Source organism: Pleurodeles waltl, chromosome 12 (assembly GCF_031143425.1).
Source record: "Pleurodeles waltl isolate 20211129_DDA chromosome 12, aPleWal1.hap1.20221129, whole genome shotgun sequence".
Classification (NCBI taxonomy): domain Eukaryota; kingdom Metazoa; phylum Chordata; class Amphibia; order Caudata; family Salamandridae; genus Pleurodeles; species Pleurodeles waltl.
The window spans coordinates 104877314-104899412 of NC_090451.1; the positions used below are offsets into that span (position 1 = coordinate 104877314).

The 22099-nt window shown below is 43.6% G+C and overlaps 1 protein-coding gene across 3 annotated transcripts in view; it reads right to left on the reverse strand.

Moving 5' to 3' along the window:
• SNAPC2 (small nuclear RNA activating complex polypeptide 2) overlaps nucleotides 1–22099 on the reverse strand; it is a 51961-nt gene that overhangs the window by 20951 nt on the left and 8911 nt on the right. For 2 of the 3 annotated variants that reach the window (XM_069216688.1, XM_069216687.1), the window contains 2 exons: nucleotides 18588–18716; nucleotides 2346–2565 (listed from right to left, as the gene is read on the reverse strand). In XM_069216688.1, the coding sequence (XP_069072789.1) occupies nucleotides 2346–2543 (198 nt within the window). In that variant the 5' untranslated portion in view covers nucleotides 2544–2565; nucleotides 18588–18716. Of the gene's footprint in view, nucleotides 1–2345; nucleotides 2566–16214; nucleotides 16328–18587; nucleotides 18717–22099 lie in introns of those variants that run through there. The other variant, XM_069216689.1, reaches the window with a different exon arrangement.

Below are 22099 nucleotides of genomic sequence, written 5' to 3' on the forward strand. Positions count from 1 at the left end.
ACTCATTTGCCTAATAATTCTGCACTCCCTGTAGAATTTAAAAAAAAACCTTAGAAATTCACTAAAAACTAAAGGTTACATGGGCGTTATAGTTAGTCTCAGATTTTACAAGCACAAAACCAGAGAAATTCACCAGTTATACTTATCTCAAAAATATATAATTCATACCCTAAGGTAGGCATAACTTGCGCCTTTAGCATGGAATCTGCTGGATGAAATATGATGTCTTCAGGTTGCGTTTCGGGATGTTTTGTGTCACAGGCGCTAGGCCCAGACACACAAGTGGGGTACGTTTCTAATGGGAGACGTGGGACTACAGACAAGTAGTACACTTGTTACTATCAATTTCATTTCTCTGCAATTATGGCTTCCATTATGGCTTCCAAATGTAACAGTGTGTGCAAGAAAGAAAATATTTTGCAAAATACCCATAGTAATTTAGGGTAATCCAAAATTTGGATGTGTACAAATAATCACCGTTCCTAAACTCAGTATCTTGTGCACATTTCAGAAATACAAAGGTTTCCTTCAGAACCATTTCTCATTCTTTTTATTCTAACATACAAATTGCTTTATAGTCAGTAAACAATGACAAACCATTGTAAGGAGCAGCTCAGTTTTTTGTTCTGGGCATCTTGTGTTTGTGGCAAACCTACAGACCTTACATCTCACTGCAACCAGAAGCGTCCACCAGACATAATGGTGTATTGTGTTTGTAAATGGACCAGTGTGATAAAAAGTTACAGAAAAAAATGTAGTCACAAATGGCTGTTTCTTCCTAATATTTTTAGTTATGTTTTATTTCAACAATTAGTTTTTTTGTGAACAGCTTGAGGAATCTAAACAAATAACCGCTTGCTGAATTTTATCTACTTTTAAAAAATGTAAACATTTCTGGGATCACCAATGGGTTTTGCACTTGTTTCCACCAAACAGCAAGTAGGTTGAAACCACAAAAATTAGGAAAAATTGGACCACCTCTTAGAAAAATGTATTAACTGTGGTTAAAGAAAACTGGTTTTCTTGTGGGGCACGTTCCCTTAATTCTTTCTAAAACCCCCACAAAATGTAGCTATATTTTGGCCATTCTCCAGGGGAATCCGCAAACCCTGGGTACCTTTACAATCTACAGGTGACAAAAAAAAAAAAAAAAACATATTTGGCATGGATACCATATGTGAAAAAAAAAAATGTTATGGAGGCATACGTGCAAAGTACACCAAAGAGCAAAAAAAAAGCCTTAGCCTTCTAGGGGGAAAGGCTTAGCAACCAAGGGGTTACAAAATGTAAGGATTCTTAGACTGATATATTACACAAGCATGAGAACCTCTGAAAGATAATTCATGCTGGAGAATCAAATTTCTCAATCTGCTTTTGTGTCTACAGTATCCTCTTTCACAGTCGCTCATGGGAGAGGGCAATGCTGGGTATATAATTCTCATTCCTGGATCTCTCACTTTTCCAGTTTAAAATTACAGCTGACAGAACACCTCCTGAAATGGCATTATAAAGATTTTCAAAGGCCAAATCTAGCCCTAGGTTTTGCCACCGGGGTAACAAACTTCAGTAATCTCTGAGGTTACATATAACAAAATAGATGTTTATAGTCTTTACCTCTGTATGGATACAATAACCCTTAAAAGCAAAATGGTTCTAACATATACTTTTCAGAATAAATAAGTCAGACATATTGCTTTGATTATAACTTTTCATAATAAAAAGATCTGTCCTATGATGCCTGACCTTACTTTCCCAAATGAAATAATCAGGCCTATTGCTTTGACCACGCCAACAGTGGCCTATATTCACTAGCATAAGCATTCTTAACAGGCAGTCATTAGTCTGCAAAATTAGCAAGTATGCCTAAAATCACAAAAGAATATAAAATCACCATAAAACCATAAAAAGAGACAAAAGCAATCTTTTACAACCAAATACTTTCAGTACCATCTTAGGAAAATATTTCCTCTACATTATAATCACGAGATAACCATCAGCATCACTTGTAAGTAAACATTATTGTTTTTAATTACCTAAAATAATTACAAAATAAAAAAACCTAAAAACAATAGTGTAAAAACAGTTAAGAATCTACTAAAATCTTCAGTATGTTGAAATTAATTGTAATTCATGTGATCAATCATATCCATCCATACAGTTCTTTAGGTCAATCATAAGCCATTAGCTTTCGATGAAAAACCTACTACTGTCACACTTTTGTCACACCATCTTTTGTCAAAATATCTGTCGTGCAAAATATCTGCTTTTTTATGCAGTGAGAACATGGTAGGCCCTTGTTTATGCCCAACAGAATTCTAAGAGGAAGTGCTTATCCTCATACAAACCTCGTCCTCTGTTTTCTTTGGCAGCTCCATCCTGAACCTCTCCATGTCCAGCTCCTTTGAGTGGGCCTGCTCCTTCAGTGCCCTTAGTAGGCGGATCTTTTCTTTCTTCGCCCAGATACACCTCCTGCGGCGCCATAGGAATTTCGGGTCTATTGCAAGGCGCAGAGGTGCCACACGCCTCCTCACTGGGGGTTTCATTATTCGCTAAGTTGTGCTCAAGCTGAAATTCAGGGAAAAAAAGGAAGGCATGTCAGGTTTAATAATGGTGGGCTGAGAAAGCAATATCTCTAAAGGAAACCCTACATACAGGGTCACAGTTCACATGGCATTTGCGCAAAGGTCTCTCAAAACAAGCACTGGATCAACTCAACTTTGTTCTTTTAAGACAACTACATCTAGAGTGATTAAAGAGCGAAAGCCTGAAACACACAATTCGATAACAGATTGACATTGACAGGAAAATTCAGTCTGTCCATTTTTAGGTCAAACGTAAAAGACAGCACAGTTGTCTGGTTGCGAAAGATTTATTGTTGACTTACCAAGAACATACAAGGACTTGGAGCTTGCCCATTGCTTGTCATTGGTGGGCTTTCTGGTCAATCTCATTTGCCTGCTTATTTGTGTCCCAGATTGTCAACCGTGTGTTCTCCCTCCCATGAGGCATGGCCTCTTTGTGGTTTTTTTTTGACTGGCTGGCTTCTGTGTATCTACTCCTTGTACTACTTTTATTTTCTTTTTAGCTATGCTCTCCACAACAATGCATGTGTTTTCCAGGTACCTCGCTCATGCACTTCTCTTCCCCTGCTCTCTGTGCTGCTCACTGTCACCCATATGCTTCTCCCTGGCCCAGCCTCTCTAGGTTATGCTCACAATCGTGTCCTCCTCCCATTTCTTTCTCAACCATGCGCTTCTCCTCCATCCGTTCTACATTGCTATTTTGCCCTTTGTTTCCTCTCCCCATCATGCCCTCCATTTCCTTCATCCTCCCACCTAAGCTGCTTTCTCCTAACTGGAAAGGAAGAGGGTGTACCAACTAAGGGCCTAATTTATACATAGGCGGGAGGCTCATTTCTCTGTCAGAGCGATGGAGTAAATTACTTTGTCACCCTGATGTCTTCCATCTTCCGACTCAACGCCCACTGATGGAAGTGCTGCCCACTTAATTCAGTAACGATCGCCAAGCTGGCGGTCATTTTTAAAGCATAGGCAGGAACCTCTTTCACAGCGGTTCCTGTTAGTGTTGTTTACAGTTTGGTGCACGGCTGCGCCAACTTGATGGTGCCCCCCACCAAACTGCTTTATTTTTTATTTTTAAAAAGAAAATCCTGAAGCTGATTTTTCTACATATATATACATATATAAACAGAAGAAGTCACAAATCCCGATATGTGCTGGTTACATCCACCCATGTGAAAATCTCAGAGGTCGGTGCAAGTTTGCGGTCATCGGCACTGCCAATAATAAGCAAAACATGCACCTTCTCGGATTTAATTCCACAACATATGGAGAGTGGTAATGAGACAGTGAGGAGCTAAGGGGGCGTTAGCATATATAAGGTCTCAGAAAATTTGGAGGGTAGCCCTGAGGTTGTAAGTGGGGCTTGAGGGGAGATTACAGCCATACAGCTAAGCAGTGGTAAGGCAGTCCCTCAGTAGGGACTACTCCTGTATTATGGGATCCTGTACAGGAGGCCTTAAGAGTTGATGAACAGTATGGCTCACCCCATCACCACTTTATGTACTTCTTTGGTGTCCTTGATCCTATTCCTCTCGGATGACATCAAAAGGGGCTTTGCGGTTTCCGAGTCAAACAAGAGGAGATAAGGGAAGCCTGCGAAGCTCTAGAAAAAAGGATTGACCTCTTGACGATTAGAACCCAAGTTCTTGAAGAGACAGTCGGAGTCATGAAAGAGGAATTAAGGAGGAAATCCAATTGCTGAAGAGGAATGAGCAAGATTTGTCGAACAAACTGGAACAGTTGGAAAATAGTTCATGAAGGAATAACCTAAGAATTCTAAATGTTCCAGAGGGGGTGGAAGGAGTTGACCTAAAGGCATATGTAGTTTCCCTCATTAAGACAGCAGTTTTGATGGAGAAGAGTGACATCCAGAGGATCCATAGAGACCCTTTCAGGAGAAATCCTAACAAAAAGAAGCTGCACAAAATTCTGTTAAAATTCCAGTCCTATGTTTTAGAAGAAAATATATTTTTAAAAGCACTACAAATGAAAACACTTAGAGGGGAGGACTTTTCTTTTGAGATTAGATCAGATTTGTCCAGAGTAACTATAAATAAGCAGTGGGAATTGGGGAGACGTCTGGAGGAATACAAAAGTCTAGGTGCATCTGCACAGTTCAAATTTCCGGCCTTTCTTCGAGTAATACACAACAATAAAATGTATAATATGAGGGATCAAAGGGCAGCGGATGAGTTGTTAGAGGTCATCAAGAGCGGGGCCTCTGACAAGTGAAGGGCTATTCCTGTAATGATGTTTATGGCCGGGAATCCCAGGAATCCCATAGGCACACCAAAATTGGACTAACACCCAGTCCATAACAATGCAGTTTTTTTTTTTCAAAGGGTTGGTGGTGGGGGGGATGAGGGGCACAGGGTGGGGAGCATGTGGGAGATAAAGAAAAAAAATCCTCATACACTTCAGTCAATATTTTACTGAATTTAATAAGTGGATAGTACCGGTGGAGGCCAAGACGACAGTAGGAGACTGATCAAGATTATGTCATGGAATGTAAATGGTCTGCACACCAAAGGGAAAAGCAGCAAAATTCTGCAGTATTTGAGGGACTCTCCAGACCATATATTCATTTAGCAAGAAACTCATCTAATTACAGTAGAATTTATGGAATTGTTCAAGTCTCAAAAATGGGTTCGATACTTTGCCTGCACAGATCATTATTTTAATACTAAGGGGGTTGCGATTTTGGTTAAACAGCAGGTTAAAGCAGTAATGCTGAAGGTGGTTTCGGATAAATCAGGAGGTGGATTATAATTAAACTCCAATTATGTGGTATGAGACTTACTTTAGTTGGGTTTTATGGTCCACATTTCGACGATACTGAGCCACTTAGAACGGTCTTCTCTCATCTACTTGATTTCCCCGACCCAGCAAGGTTTTTGAGGAGAGCCATTACCAATTTCTTGGAATGATGCAATCATTACACTGATTGTGAAGCCAGGAAAGAGCCCGGCTCATTGTGAATCATATAGGCCAATATCGATTTTAAATAACGATTATAAGTTATTTGCTAAGGCACTGGCGGATAGGTTAAGTGGGGTAGTGACAGGATTGATTCATCCAGACCAGAAAGGGCTTATCAGAGGCAGATTGCTATATGAATTAACCTTTAATTTGATTGGGGCTTTAGATCTGGCACTACTTATGACGTCCCTCTGGCGGTTATGACTTTGGAGGCAATGAAGGCTTTTGACAGAGTCAAATGGGGTTACTTGAGCACGATCCTCCAACATAACATTTTATAACAAAGAGAACAAACTAATTGGACCTGTAGCCTTTATCATTGGCTTGTTACTATAAAAAGCTAAGGCCTACAGTTCTGAGCACATGGTTTGCCACAACACAACGATATGTGTACCCTCATAACATGTAAAATAAGTTTACAATTACAGCTGACAGAACAATACAGAACACCTCCTGAAATGGCATAATAAAGATTTTCAAAGGCCAAATCTAGCCTTAGGTTTTGCCACCGGGGTAACAAACATCAGTAATCTCTGAGGTTACATATAACAAAATAGATGTTTATAGTCTTTACCTCTGTAGGGATACAATCCCCCTTAAAAGCAAAATGGTTCTAACATATACTTTTCAGAATAAACAAGTCAGACATATTGCTTTGATTATAACTTTTCATAATAAAAAGATCTGTCCTATGATGCCTGACCTTACTTTCCCAAATGAAATAATCAGGCCTATTGCTTTGACCACACCAACAGTGGCCTATATTCATTAGCATAAGCATTCTTAACAGGCAGTCATTAGTCTGCAAAATTAGCAAGTATGCCTAAAATCACAAAAGAATATGCAATCACCATAAAACCATAAAGAGAGACAAAAGCAATCTTCCACAACCAAATACTTTCAGTACCATCTTAGGAAAATATTTCCTGTACATTATAATCACAAGATAACCATCAGCATCACTTGTAAGTAAACATTATTGTTTTTAATTACCTAAAATAATTACAAAATACTAAAAACAATAGGGTAAAAACAGTTAAGAATCTACTAAAATCTTCAGTAAGTTGAAATTAATTGTAATTCATCTGATCAATCATATCCAGTCATACAGTTCTTTAGGTCAATCATAAGCCATTAGCTTTCGATGAAAAACCTACTACTGTCACACTTTTGTCACACCATCTTTTGTCAAATAAAAATAGTCTAATGTTAAAAGTTCAGCTGAATTGAACTGAATTGATTTTTATGGTGTGATTAATTAAAATCATTACAATAATTTGATCATTCTCAACACAATATAAAAACAAATCAACTTATAACTAGGCCTATAACCTAAAGCATCCTTGTTTGTAACTCAAACATTTATCTTTGGGTGATTTAAAACAATTTAAAATGTGATGTAAACATTGTAGGCCGATACGTTTTTATTTTTTAAAGACTATAGAACCAATAAAATGCTGTATGCATCAAATTGAATCTATAAAGATCATTTCCCAACATTATTAAATTACGATGCATAACTTCTTAGCCACAACTGCCAAGAGCCTTATAATCAAAGATAAAAAGAGCAGTCCTTTTCTTTAATGAAATAAAATTGTGCCTGTCGTGGCTACAATGGCTGTCATCTGGCGGTTTCTAATGCTTCAGCTGTCCCATGTTGTAGGAGTACGATCGTGACTTTAAAAAAAACATTAAAAAACTAGAAGATAACTGTGTGGATTTATTTGCCTTTCAAGCAGGATTGTTTGGCATTGTGGCAAGTCCGATTATTTCGCACTCAAAATATTGGACACAGTCAGAATCTTCTATACTGAATTATTGGTGCAAAAATGCAGAAGACTGGAGTCAAGGATACTACTCCTCTAGCACAAAATCTACATTCCCTGTTTTCATTGTGTTCCATCCGACCATACCAATAAGCTTTTAAGGGAATTAGGGCCACCTGTATCAAAGGTTTTTACCAATTCTATGTCTATGGGAAAATGTGTTCATACATATGGCCCTTAGTCTAAATCTAAGTTTCATCAGATGTCTTTTCATTTCCTTACGAAGCAGTTGAGAGAGGTAGGAAGAACACCAGGTTAACAGAGTTTGGCTACCCAGCTGCCACGCACCTTTCCCTTTAATGACTGCACATCCTGCTCCGTGGATATTAGTTTTGCTGGTTTTAACAACAACTTGGATGTCTGGGCAGATGGAAGATTGCTTGCCCAAATTCTTGTGCTTCCAAGATGGCCGGTGAAGATTTCAAACAACAATGCCATCTGGACTGAGGGGAGTTTATTACCACCCATCAGCAATTATTGTTTAAGCAGTGTGCAAAATATTAAAGAGTCAATTAAAGCTTTACTCCTTTTGCTGCCTCATGAATCTGTTTCTTTGGGTAAATAATTGCCATATTAGTTATAATAATTATTCGGTATTTGTCAGAGCTTTAATTGTAATGGAAATTGTTCTTATGTTTTGCCGATTCGGACAAGATCCCTAATATTCCAGTCATTGAAGCAGAATTTTGATGCGTCTGTGTAGATGTATATCTTGTTTTTTAAAACATCTTTTGAGCAGGATGCCGTGGGATGATATATGTTTTGGGCAGCAACAGAATAGATGTGCTATGTTTTCACTTTTATATTTGGAAAACATACATTGCGGGCTGACAGTTGCGTTATTCCTGCAATTTGATCTGTAACAATTAATAGGAAGTCATAAATATTGCTTGCAGAATGTAACTCCTGAAGTCCCTACTTAGACGTTCCTTTAGGTAGTACTGCATTCAAGTTGCTTCATATGAGGGGAGGATTGGTTTAAAATTCTCACAGGTTTCTATGATTTTGAAGTCTTATTTTCCTTGATAGCTCCATAACTTGCTTTTTTAAAAGTAGGTTTTAATACTGAGTAAAAGAGGGAGTTACTTGAGTGTATGAGTAAAAGAGAGATTTACTTAAGAGTATGGCAATATCCACTTATAAATCATGATTGGCCGTAACTAATTATTTAGACCATGCACTGCCTTCTGACTTAAAGATCTCTTGTAACGCCATCTTGAGTGAGCCAACTTTAGCATGCATAAATAATATTCAATGAAAGACGATTTGCACTGTAAATCGTGTCTAGTCAGACCAAATTTCTAACTGTATTTGGGAGCATCAAGTGTACTGTAGAAGCTGAAAAAGCCTTTTATATACAGTACCTTGCAACTTATCTAAAACTAATGAAAACTTTTCGGGATAAGATTGATGGCCATCTGAGATTTTTGGAATCAGCTTTTTTGCGACTCATTTGATAGCTTCTGTGGAAGAGCTGCGTAAATGTGTGTTTGAACGGCATAGGGTGAAGGTTCTATTGTTTGCTTTTTTCTTGATGAAGGTTAATTGTATAAGCCGTTTAAGGTATCCGATAATCAAAATTCCAAACTGTGAGAAAGTAGCCTCTTTCTAGCCTTGTTACCTCCACTTTTGGCCTGTTTGTGGGTATATGTCAGGGTGTTTTCACTGTCTCACTGGGATCCTGCTAACCAGGGCCCAGTGCTCATAGTGAAAACCCTATGTTGTCAGTATGTTTGTTATGTGTCACTGGGACCCTGCTAGCCAGGAACCCAGTGCTCATAAGTTTGTGGCCTATATGTATGTGTTCCCTGCGTGATGCCTAACTGTCTCACTGAGGCTCTGCTAACCAGAACCTCAGTGGTTATGCTCTCTCTGCTTTCCAAATTGTCACTAACAGGCTAGTGACCAATTTCACCAATTCACATTGGCATACTGGTACACCCATATAATTCCCTAGTATATGGTACTGAGGTACCCAGGGTATTGGGGTTCCAGGAGATCCCTATGGGCTGCAGCATTTCTTTTGCCACCCATAGGGAGATCTGACAATGCTTACACAGGCCTGCCAGTGCAGCCTGAGTAAAATAACGTCCACGTTATTTCACAGCCATTTACCACTGCACATAAGTAACTTATAAGTCACCTATATGTCTAACCTTCACCTAGTGAAGGTTGGGTGCAAAGTTACTTAGTGTGTGGGCACCCTGGCACTAGCCAAGGTGCCCCCACATTGTTCAGGGCAAATTCCCCAGACTTTGTGAGTGCGGGGACACCATTACACGCGTGCACTGTACATAGGTCACTACCTATGTACAGCGTCACAATGGTAACTCCGAACATGGCCATGTAACATGTCTAGGATCATGGAATTGTCACCCCAATGCCATTCTGGCATTGGGGGGACAATTCCATGATCCCCCGGGTCTCTAGCACAGAACCGGGGTACTGCCTTTCCCGGGGTTTCACTGCAGCTGCTGCTGCTGTCAACCCCTCAGACAGGTTTCTGCCCTCCTGGGGTCCAGCCAGGCCTGGCCCAGGAAGGCAGAACAAAGGACTTCCTCAGAGAGAGGGTGTTACACCCTCTCCCTTTGGAAATAGGTGTCAGGGTTGGGGAGGAGTAGCCTCCCCCAGCCTCTAGAAATGCTTTGATGGGCACAGATGGTGCCCATCTCTGCATAAGCCAGTCTACACCGGTTCAGGGATCCCCCAGCCCTGCTCTGGTGCGAAACTGGACAAAGGAAAGGGGAGTGACCACTCCCCTGACCTGCACCTCCCAGGGGAGGTGCCCAGAGCTCCTCCAGCGTGCCCCAGACCTCTGCCATCTTGGATTCAGAGGTGTGCTGGAACACTGGATTGCTCCGAGTGGCCAGGGCCAGCAGGTGACGTCAGAGACTCCTTCTGATAGGCTCTTACCTTTCTTACTAGCCTATCCTCCTTCCTAGGTAGCCAAACCTCCTTTTCTGGCTATTTAGGGTCTCTGCTTTGGGGAATTCTTCAGATACCGAATGCAAGAACTCACCAGAGTTCCTCTGCATCTCCCTCTTCACCTTCTGCCAAAGGATCGACCGCTGACTGCTCAGGACGCCAGCAAAACCGCAACAAAGTAGCAAAGACGACTACTGCAACCTTGTATCGCTTCATCCTGCCGGCTTTCTCGCCTGTTTCCTGGTGGTGCATGCTCTGGGGGTAGCCTGCCTCCTTCCTGCACCAGGAGCTCTGAAGAAATCTCCTGTGGGTCGACGGAATCTTCCCCCTGCAACCGCAGGCAACAAAAGTCTGCATCACCGGTCCTCTGGGTCCCCTCTCAGCACGACGAGCGTGGTCCCTGGAACTCAGCAACTCTGTCCAAGTGACTCCCACAGTCCAGTGACTCTTCAGTCCAAGTTTGGTGGAGGTAAGTCCTTGCCTCCCCACGCTAGACTACATTGCTGGGTACCGCGTGATTTGCAGCTGCTCCGGCTCCTGTGCACTCTTCCAGGATTTCCTTCGTGCACAGCCAAGCCTGGGTCCCCAACACTCTAACCTGCAGTGCAAAACCTTCTGAGTTGTCCTCCGGTGTCGTGGGACTCCCTTTTCTGACTTCGGGTGGACTCCGGTTCACTCCTCTTCTAAGTGCCTGTTCCGGTACTTCTGCGGGTGCTGCCTGCTTCTGTGAGGGCTCCCTTACTTGCTGGGCGCCCCCTCTGTCTCCTCATCCAAGTAGCGACATCCTGGTCCCTCCTGGGCCACAGCAGCATCCAAAAACCCTAACCGCAACCCTTGCAGCTAGCAAGGCTTGTTTGCGGTCTTTCTCCGTGGGAACACCTCTGCAAGCTTCTTCACGACGTGGGACATCCATCCTCCAAAGGGGAAGTTCCTAGTCCTCTTCGTTCTTGCAGAACACAAAGCTTCTTCCATCCGGTGGCAGCTTCCTTGCACCCTCAGCTGGCATTTCCTGAGCATCTGCCCACTCTCGACACTGTTGCGACTCTTGGACTTGGTCCCCTTGTCTTACAGGTACTCAGGTCTGGAAATCCACTGTTGTTGCTTTGCTGGTGTTGGTCTTCCGTGCAGAATCCCCCTATCACAACTTCTGTGCTCTCTGGGGGTTGTAGGTGCACATTACACCTACCTTACAGGGTCTTGGGGTGGGCTATTTTTCTAACCCTCACTGTTTTCTTACAGTCCCAGCGACCCTCTACAAGCTCACATAGGTTTGGGGTCCATTCGTGGTTCGCATTCCACTTTTGGAGTATATGGTTTGTGTTGCCCCTATACCTATGTGCTCCTATTGCAATCTAGTGTAACTTTACACTGCTTGCATTACTTCCTTTTGCTATTACTGCATATTTTTGGTATTGTGTACATATATCTTGTGTATATTTGGCATCCTCATACTGAGGGTACTCACTAAGATACTTTTGGCATATTGTCATAAAAATAAAGTACCTTTATTTTTAGTATATCTGTGTATTGTGTTTTCTTATGATATTGTGCATATGACACCAGTGGTATAGTAGGAGCTTTACATGTCTCCTAGTTCAGCCTAAGCTGCTCTGCTATAGCTACCTTCTATCAGCCTAAGCTGCTAGAAACACCTCTTCTACACTAATAAGGGATAACTGGACCTGGCACAGAGTGTAGGTACCACTACAAGCCAGGCCAGCCTCCTACACAAACCATAACTTTTGTTTTTTTTTAACATTTGCCACCAGTTTATCTCATAGATTATATTTGTTTACGTCATCTAACACCCGCTGCAGCCCTGTATGATCTAAAAATCGTACGCATATTGTAGAATCTGCATCGTATCAGGCCCTGTCCCAGGCGGGAATACCTCCGGCTGAGCTAGTGCCCAACTGAGGTTATCATTATATAGATTGAACAACAAGGAGGGCAAGACACACCCTTGTTTAAGACCCTTATTTGTGTAAATCTTCTCTGAGACTTTATCACCCTGTCTAAGCTTAATAAATACCCATGTGTCAAACGAGAGGAAGACAATCACTTTAAGTAATGCTTGAGATATACCCCAATTTGTTATTTGTCACCCCATCAATGTCTGCTGAGTAGTACTCAAAGCATGTGAAGAGAGGGGGTTGGAAAGGCCATCAGGATTACTTTCAAATCCAGTGCTTCCAAAAGTCTTTAAAAAGTATCCTTCCACAACCTCTGAAGGTGAGCTAGGTGGAAGCTTACTCAACAATTCTTGGAACTAAGTTCATCCCCACCCAAGCTGAAAACCTCCTCTATCAGACCACTCCTTAAAAAAGAGAGTTTGGCCTGAAACGTTTTCTGGATTCCTTTCCAGCACACAGCCAGACGGGTTTTATAGATCTTCTTGCTACTAATGACTTATTCAATATTGCATTTTAAGAAAGACAATCCAGTGTACTGCAGCCACCCTACAATTTACTAAGCCCCAAAATGCACTACTTGAGTGACATGTGTTCTAGGTGACAATCAGCCCTGGGAGATTCGGCAAGGATAGTTAGTTGTGTTACTGCTATCGGGTCGAGGGTTTCCCACCCTGCACTGGTCTGTATACGATAAAACACGACAACTCCTCTCTGAACTATGAAATATCACAATCACTTTTTATTATATATTGTGATAGAGGGATTACTAAAGCCAAAAGTTACAATTTCCGGTGTTCTTCGTGCTTGTGGTTTGAGTTTGTTCTTTAATTCGTTATGCCTTTTTTCTTTCTGTTAGGTTTCATCATTCATCTTCCTTGTTTCGTCCCAGGAGAGGCTCCGAACAGAAGAAGAGATTTGGAATCACCTAACGTTATGGGTATACATAAGGGCAAAGGAGGGGAGTGCACATGTGGGAGGAAAGGGATGTGTGAATCAACCCCATGCAGTGAAATAAACCTTTGGTATCCAAAAGTGTGCTCCAATTTTTTATTATTGACTGTAATCTTTTATTTTAGTCACCCTTTCTTCTCAGCTTCTCCTCCCCTCCCTGGATCTGGTTTTCCATAGGCGTGTGATTTGTGTATGTAAGAGTCGGGACGAGTAGAGGTGTCTGAAGGTTTGTGAAAGCAAATATGGTTGTTGAGGTATGCTAGACCAGTGTTATGTAGTGCGTTGTGCATTGTGCGTGTGGGTGAGGAGTTTGAATTGTGAATGGGGAGCAAACTGAGCTTCTTCAGGTGTGGTGTGATGTTAGTGCAGCGTGAGAGGTTGAGAGTGATTCTGGCCACCAGCCTTCCGGTGAGTTTTTTTTTTTTTACCCGAAGTAGAGGGTGTTCCCATAGTCCAGCTTGCTGGTGGCCGGGGCATGTGTGACAGTTTTCCGGGTGCTAATGAAAGCCATTTGAAAATCTTCCTCAGCATCTTCAGGGTAGGGAGGCATGAGGCGGAAGTGACTTGGGCGGTCATGTAGAGTTTGCTGTCAATTATGATCCCAAGGTTCTTGGCGTGGGTGGTGGAGGTGGGTATTGGTCCTAGTGCTGCTGCCCACCAGATGGAGTTCCTCAATGAGCTTCACAAAGATCACAATATTGGTCTTGTTGGTGTTCAGCTTTAGACAGTTTTCATCCAAGGGGCGATTTTAGGCATGCAGGCATTGAACTTGATCCGGCTACTAGGAGTCTTATTAGCGAGGGAGAAAATCAGTTGTGAGTCGTCAGAATAGGATAGGACATTGACACTGTGAGAACGGATGATGATAGCTAGAGGATTATGTGTGTGTTGAAGAGAGTCGGGCTTAGAGACGATCCTTATGGAACTCCACAGATGAGGTCACGGGCGTCCGAGGAATATGGCGCCAGGCTAACTTACTGGGTCAGGAAGGAGAAGATCCATCGAAGTGCGTGTCCTTGGATTCCAATGTCCTGAAGGCGTTGGATGAGGATGGGGTGAGGGACTCATTCAACTGCTGCAAAGATGTCCAGGAGGATGTGGGCTGCCCGTGTCTACTCTGTCTACAGTCATGCAGATGTCATCCGTGGCAGCGATGAGGGCACTTTCCGTGCTGTGGTTGGGTCTGAAACCAGAATGAGTGGAGTCAATGAATTTGTGGTAGTTGAGTTAATTGGTGAAGTGTCTTTTGATGACTTTCTCTAAGCCCTTGCCTTGGAAAGGAATGGTAGCTGGGTGATCCATCTCCATTATGCGAGCATTGAAGGGTCTCTCGAGGATTTATTCAGCAATTGCTTACGTGTTTCCAAGCATCTGAGAAGTTTGAAGAAGAGGAGGGGGGCATTTAGAATGGGAGTGAGCATGCTGCAGATGGCTTGCAGTCCTCTGAGTAGGCATGGTGTGGGTAGGGGTCCCATAAGGCAACTGAGTGGATGGACTTCATGATGGCGGACGTTTCTCCTGGGTTGATGGCTGGCCATGTGGTTAGTAATTTGTTTCTCTCAATAAGATTGAGAGGTGTGTGGTGAGGTCTGCAGTGTCCGGGTGCAGACTGAAGTTGCTGTAAATGGTTGTGATTTTGTTGCTGAAGGATTGAAAGTGATTGTTGCAGAGGTACTGCAAGGGAGTGATCGAGTTGGAGGCGGCTGATAGTGAGTTAAATCGTTCATAATGGCAAAGATTTCTTTGCTTCTGTTGGTACTGATATAAATTCGGACCACCATAGCTATACATTTTGTGGTCCAGATTACTTTGTGGTAGAGTATCAGGGCACATTTAAACAAGCTCCTGTCTGCATGGTCCTGGCTCATTCTCCATTTGTGTTCCAGTTGTTTGCACTGGTGTTTCATCACTCTGAGTTCCTTTGTGTACCAACGGACCTGGATCTTGCTGCACGGTTGTGTTTGAGGGGGGCCACGGAGTAGACATGGGAGCTGATTCAATTGTTGCTGAACATTTTGATGGCCTTGGGAGGCTGATGCTTTGTTCAGGTTGGTGTGTTTTTTGAGAGGTGTGTTCCAGTCCTTGTCAGTGATGCAGTTCTAGTTTTGATGGTCTGGTCTGAGGGTGGTGCATGTGCCTTGGACTGGGGCGGGTATGCTGAACTTGGTGACAGTGCGGCTTGTTCAGGGAACTGAGGTGGGCTCATCGACTTGGATGTAGCCTAAGTTGATGAAAACAGGGTTGTGGAGGTGTCCGCCAATGTGAGTAGGTGCCTTCACTAGTTGGTTGAGGCCCAGGCTTTAAAAGTCTTCATTGAATGCTCTTGAGTTGGGGGTCAGTATGATCTTCAAGGTGGACGTTCAGGTGTCTGACTAGGACGGAATTGCTAGCATCGAGTGCGAGTGGTGCGATGAGGTCTGTGATGGTGTCGGATAAGTTTATGCACAGTCCTGTGAGCTGTAGATGAGAGCACCGCTTAAGGTAAAGTTGGCTGTGACACACAGTTTGAATCGGAGGTGTGCCATGTTGGAGAATGACGTGTCTGTGGATAGGGGGCAGCAGATGGTTTTCTTGTGGATGAAGGGTGTTAGAAATGGTGTCTCTAGCTGGCAGTCGGTTTGCACCCTGTCCAACTAGGGACCCTCATTCTAGTCAGGATAAGGGAGATACCTGCTCAGATAACCGCTGCTCACCCCCTTGGTAGCTTGGCACGAGCAGTCAGGCTTATCTCAGAAGCAATGTGTAAAGCATTTGCACATAACACACAGTAACACAGTCAAAACACTACAAAAGGACACCACACCAGTTTTAGGAAAATAGCCATTATTTATCTATTTAAAACAAGATCAAACACGATAAAAATCCAACTTACAGTAATAAAAATAGGAATTCTTCAAGATTTACTCAAAAATACAGTTTCTTGAAGTCAATAGCTCCACCTGGGGCTATTGCGGCGTCATGATCAACAAAACCAACAGTTCAGGCTGCCCGCGGTGTCGCGGGCCAGCTACGATTTTGGGAAGACCCGCAAACAGTACCTTGGATTTGTAGGGCGTTGTGATTCTCGCAGTGAGCTGACGTCGCAGTGTCGGTTCGAAAGTCAGTGCAGGAGTCGTCGGGCCCTGGAAGTCACACGCGTTGCAGATCGAACTCCGGGCTGATGAAATCAGGAGCGCTGGCGTGGATGGCGTTGGGGCTGTGATGCGAAGGGGGACGATGCGACGTGCAGGGCCCACAGTTCCCAGTGCTACAGGTAGAGGAAACTGAAGTCTTTGGTGTCCCTGAGAGTTCCAACAGGAGGCAAGCTCTACTCCAAGCCCTTGGAGAACTTTCTTAAGCAGGACACACAGCAAAGTTCACCCTCTGCCCTCTTTTTAGGCAAAAGCAGCAACTGCATGCCAGACCAGCAAAGCAGCAAAGGGACAGTACTCCTCATTCAGCTCTTCTCCTAGGCAGAGGTTCCTCTTGATTCCAGAAAGATTCTAAAAGTCTGGGGTTTTGGGTCTTCTTCTTATTCACTGTTCTGCCTTTGAAGTTGGCAAACTCCAAAGCAAAGTTTCAGGTGTTTGCAAGATCCTTTCTTGTCCAGACCAGGCCCCAGACGCACACCAGGGGGTCGGAGACTGCATTGTGTGAGGGCAGGCACAGTCCTTCTAGGTGTGAACGACCACTCCTCCCTCCCCTCTAGCTCAGATGGCTCATCATGTCTAGAGAGGTGCAAAACAACCAAACTGTCAAACTGACCCAGACAGACAATCCACAAACAGGCATAGTCACAGGATGGTTTAAGGAAGAAAATGCCTACTTTCTAAAAGTGGCATTTTCAAACAGACAGTTTAAAAACCAACTTCACTAAAAGATGTATTTTTAAATTGTGAGTTCAGAGACCCTAAACTTCATATTTGTATCTGCTCTCAAAGGGAAACTGTGATTTAAGGATATTTAAAGGCAGCCCCCATGTTAACCTATGAGAGAGATAGGCCTTGCACACTGAAAAACGAATTTGGCAGTATTTCACTGTTAGGATATATAAAACACACTAGTATATGTCCTACCTTAAACAAACATTGCACCCTGCCCCTGGGGCTACCTAGGGCCTACCTTAGGGGTGCTTGACGTGTAGTAAAAGAGAAGGATTCGGCCTGGCAAGTGGATACACTTGCCAAGTCGAATTGGCAGTTTAAAACTGCACACACAGACACTGCAGTGGCAGGTCTGAGCCATGTTTACAGGGCTATATAAGTGGGTGGCACAATCAGTGCTGCAGGCCCTTTAGTAACATTTGATTTACAGGCCCTGGGCACCTCTGGTGCACTTTACTAGGGACTTACCAGTAAATCAAATATGCCAATCATGGATAAACCAATCAACAGTACAATTTACCTAGGGAGCACTTGCACTTTAGCACTGATTAGCAGTGGTAAAGTGTGCAGGGACAACAAACCACCAAAAACAGGCCTGAAAAAATATGAGGAAGAAGGCAAAAGGTTTGGGGATAACCCTGCAAAAAGGGCCATTTCCAACAAAGGGGATTCTGCCTTCAGACTTATGAAGTCTTTCTTGCTGGGCAATCTTGTAGCTAAGGGAGATAGATATGGCAATGCCAGGTGCTGATGCAGGGATTAACTAGGTTTCTGTGAGAAAAGGTGGATCAGGGGCATTTTCGTGCAGCAAGTCCTAGATCCCTGTGACGTTTATCATGAGTGAGCAGATGTTGAGGAGCTTGCATGCGACTGTGGAGTGTTGTCTTGGTGGTTGCAGAACTGTGTGAGTGTCAGAGAGTGGGGTGCTGGGTGCTATCAGTGCGTTGAGTGTTGGGTGTGGGTAGGTGCATGAAAACTTGCAGGAAGCACAGGAGAATTCTCCCTCTGTGTTGTGTGGTGCAGTGAGGCAGCATCATGTTGAGTAGTGGCTGGCTTGATGGCACAGAGATTCGCAGCAGGGTTACCGCCTTCACAGGAATGAAAAGGCATCTTGTAGTGAGATCCTGTGTAAGTCCGGCAAAGCATACTAGAATGTAACTAGGATAATCAGTGCTACCAAAATCCAATTTCAAAGGAATTGAATGTGGCCAACAAGGAAGGATGAAGGATTGAGTCAGCACACCAGACATGTAAGTCATGCAGTGACTGATCTGCATCAGTGAGCCATTCAGAGCAGCTTTAATCAATAAGGTAACAACTGCTGACTTTTAAAATGGCTTCTTTGATGGAACGAATGAGGCCTTATTAACTATGCTCAACCTGCCTTAGAACTGTGGAAGCACATATGGCTGCACAAACGTAAGCGCAGGGGTGCTTCCTCAGCCCCACTTCTTTCACAATACCTTATCTGAAGCAATCCACCCATTCAATCATGGATGATTCCACACAATGATCGCAGTGCTGCCCTACAAGGGTTAAGACACTTACCTTGAAAAGCAGCTGCAAGATGTCACATTAAAAGACGACTGGACTGTTGCAAACATGAGAACTTTAAGCCTGGGGTTTTAATATCAACGTAGGGTCGGTGATGAAGGCAGATGGGCCCATCTGTGGCAACTGGAGGAAAAACCACAAAGGTACGAAATATTACAGTATGAACTATGATTTGTTCGAAAAACAGATTAAATATTTAAAAAAACAGTTACGTGCACAAATGCACACTACCGTCTATGCACTGAATAAAAGGCAGTCGTTCTTTAATTCGTTGACATGATACATGATTATAGCACATCACTGCATCTCTGACAGCCCAAAGAATGAGGTGCATGAATGAGTGCCTTGTGTCATCTGTCGGAGCCCTGGGCTGCCTCTAGAGCAGGAAGGCCTGCAGTGGAGAGCGCCAGTCTGCTGTCTTTTCCAACTCCACAATGACGTCGCCGGCAAGGAGGTGGAAAGTGGCATCAATGGAGCCATTTTTATTCTAATAGCTTCATTCTATCAGATTGTGCCTGATTAATGTAAGTCTCAGAAATACCCGATTGGTTGGTATACTCAAGAATCTAAGTGGTGCTGCGAACATGCCGACCTATAGCATCTTAGAGAGTCCACTCTTCCTGTCCAGCCTGAAGCTAAACAGTGTCCGCCCAGCCCACAGCGATGGCTGAAGAAGTTTATGATCAGGATTTAACTGAAGAGGTCTAGTTTTAGTTCAGATTCTCCAGAGTCTTACTTATAAAAGCTCCTGCAGTGCAAACAGTTCCTAACTAGAGCCTGAGCCACACTGGAGCCAGCCCTGTGCCTTGCTACACGTCTGTATGAAATGTATACATATCTCTGCAAGTGACAACAAACTCTCCAGCTTGGCAATGGTGCTGTTGCCACAGGATCATGGCTGCCAGTCCCACCTGGTCTTATCTTTCACTTGACTTGCTTACACAGCAGCAATTACCTGCAGCATCAGGTCTCTGGGATAGGTTAGTCGCTTCTTGATGGGGTGAAAAGTAACCTCATCGCTTCTATTCCTTCCAAGACACCAATACTTCCCAGGCAAGGTCAAGCAGCTCAGATGGCCATCTTGTGACAGGTGCCCAAAGATGCAGGCGTTCGAGAGATGCGAGCTGGGATCCACCAGACCAGCCGACTGCGCAGGGAGCAATGCACTGCGCTATGTCCAGGACGTGCGCCGCATTCACATTCCCTTATCCCCATGCAGAACACATTCCCTGTGGTGGTAATGGCTGTGGACGGTGCCTGTCCTTTGCAAAGCTTACGAAAGTCTACTTAGGCCATGAGGGTCAGGGACAGAGGAGAGGGCTGGTGAAGCCAAGGTGACTTTACAGGGGTGCCCTCTCTGCCCGTTCAACGAAGCACTAAGGGTTTGCTGGCTGAGGGTGCAAGAGAGCTCTCAGTGCATGCCTTCCAGTGACCACCCTATTAAACGGGTCCAGGGTCTAGACAGAGCATACCTCATAAAACAAGGTTTAGACAGATAGTGACCACGATTTTACCAAGGCTACCCATGCAAGACCCAGTTGCACAGGGACCAATGGCTTTGCCCAGAACAATGATGTTCGAAGCATTAACCTGAGCCGGCCTATCAGTGGGTGGATGGGACCCCTGGCTCTAATCAAGGTAAGGACTGAACCCAGAGGAAAATATTATTACTAAGCCTTGATTTAGGAAAGAATTATGGCTGTCACACTTTAATGAATGTATTTTATTTACAGGTGGGCCGCACGCATCCCTATGAGCTGCAGGTACAGACACACACTAAATATATCGCAACACGTTTGCTGTAGACCCCAGCACAGTTGCCAAGTTTTATTTCAAGAAACATTTCACCAGTTGAAAGAATCTCGCACTTGTGAGACAGTCGTAATCTGAGGCTCCGCGCTCACCAGTCATGGACCAGCTCCAAGGAAGAGTCCTCTCGCAAGATTGTGCTTTTTTAATGTAAAAAAGTTCAAATCAGCAGTCAAAAAGTAAATATCTTTCCCAGCACTGGCTTTGAGGTAAGAGGGCAGCAGCAGCAGCACTGGCAGAGTTGCAGTCATGAGTACTGCTTACTGTGCAGCTTCTCCCAACCTCTGGCCTGCCCTGCTGGCCCTGACCGGCAGAGGCCCAGTGGGCGGGCGGGCGGGCGATCGGGCTGTGGGGTGTGATCGCAGGGTTTGAGGCGGCTCAAAGAAGTGTTCTCCTGTCTTGCATTGCCTGGAGCACTTAAAACAACATGGAGTGTTTAGCCAGTCTGATACATTGTGCACTTTCAGAAAGGAAGCAAATGTTTTCACTTTACAAGTAGTTAGCTACTAGTTGGTATACATATCACCTACACCAAACTGTGCCGGGCTGGATGGCCTGACTTACGTCGTGCTCTGCTCCATATGCGCCCTCTCGATTCTATAGCTTAACTAAGCATTTCATGAGTGCCACAGCTGTTTTTAAACCCTTTGTAGACCAAAAGGCTGAGATTTTTTCTGACATCTATATCCTTTTCCTGCTCCTTACAAAGCCTCACGCAAAGTGTCACATTGAAGGCATACAAATGTGACACACAGGTGCTCTCCAACCTTGGAAATGTCACTCATAAGCAGCTGGAAACTTGGCAGCTATGGTAAGTCAGTGTTTCTCTTGTCTTCGTTGCTTGATTTTGCTTGCGAGAGTGTCACTCAGTCGTTCAAATGTCACTCATTACTACACTGAACGTATGAAAATGTCACACATAGCGATCTTAAACCTTGGCAGCCAAGCACAGGCGAAGGAAGCCTGGGAAAAGGAAGAACTGACCTGAAGATAAGTGGGGTAAATATCACCCAGAAGCAAACTTAGAGCTGGCCAGGTGCACAGATTTAGTATGCAGTTACAAACTAATTTAAAAGGAACAGTACAAGAAAAATGAAATCAAAACATTAAAATGTCAATGTGAGCCACGTACCTTCTGTGACACATATGAAGCACAAAGATTAAACATGATGGTTACTTTACAGGCAATATTGTATTTAAAGAAATGTAGGTTGTGGGCAACATGTTTAGTTCCGAAATGTGATTTTCAGCTTGGTTGAGAAGAACAAAGTCTGTTATCAATAATTCTGAACTGTTGCGGCTAACTGCAGCTTTCACACATAGGGCATGCGTGTGGCTTCCAAAAACGCAAAAGCACAAGAAATTATTTGGTACAAAGTACCAGATTGAAACAAGGAGAAACTCTTGAGTTAGGAAGTGCAAAGACTGGAGTTCAGATGGGTCAGATGATCAGAGTAGTGTCATGCACATGGAGAAGTGTATCAAAGACAAAAACTACCGGACTCAATGACATGTTGAGCAGACAATGTGTTTGAGTGACAATAACAGGATACCTTGTGTGATGCTGATGATCTGTTATTCAATGTAGACGTGTGGTGATATTCTTAGCATGTGGGCGCGAAATTGAGCCAAGTGACGATAATAAGTATGTAGCATGGATTATGTGATTTTAAGAATGTGCAAAGTTTGCAAATTCT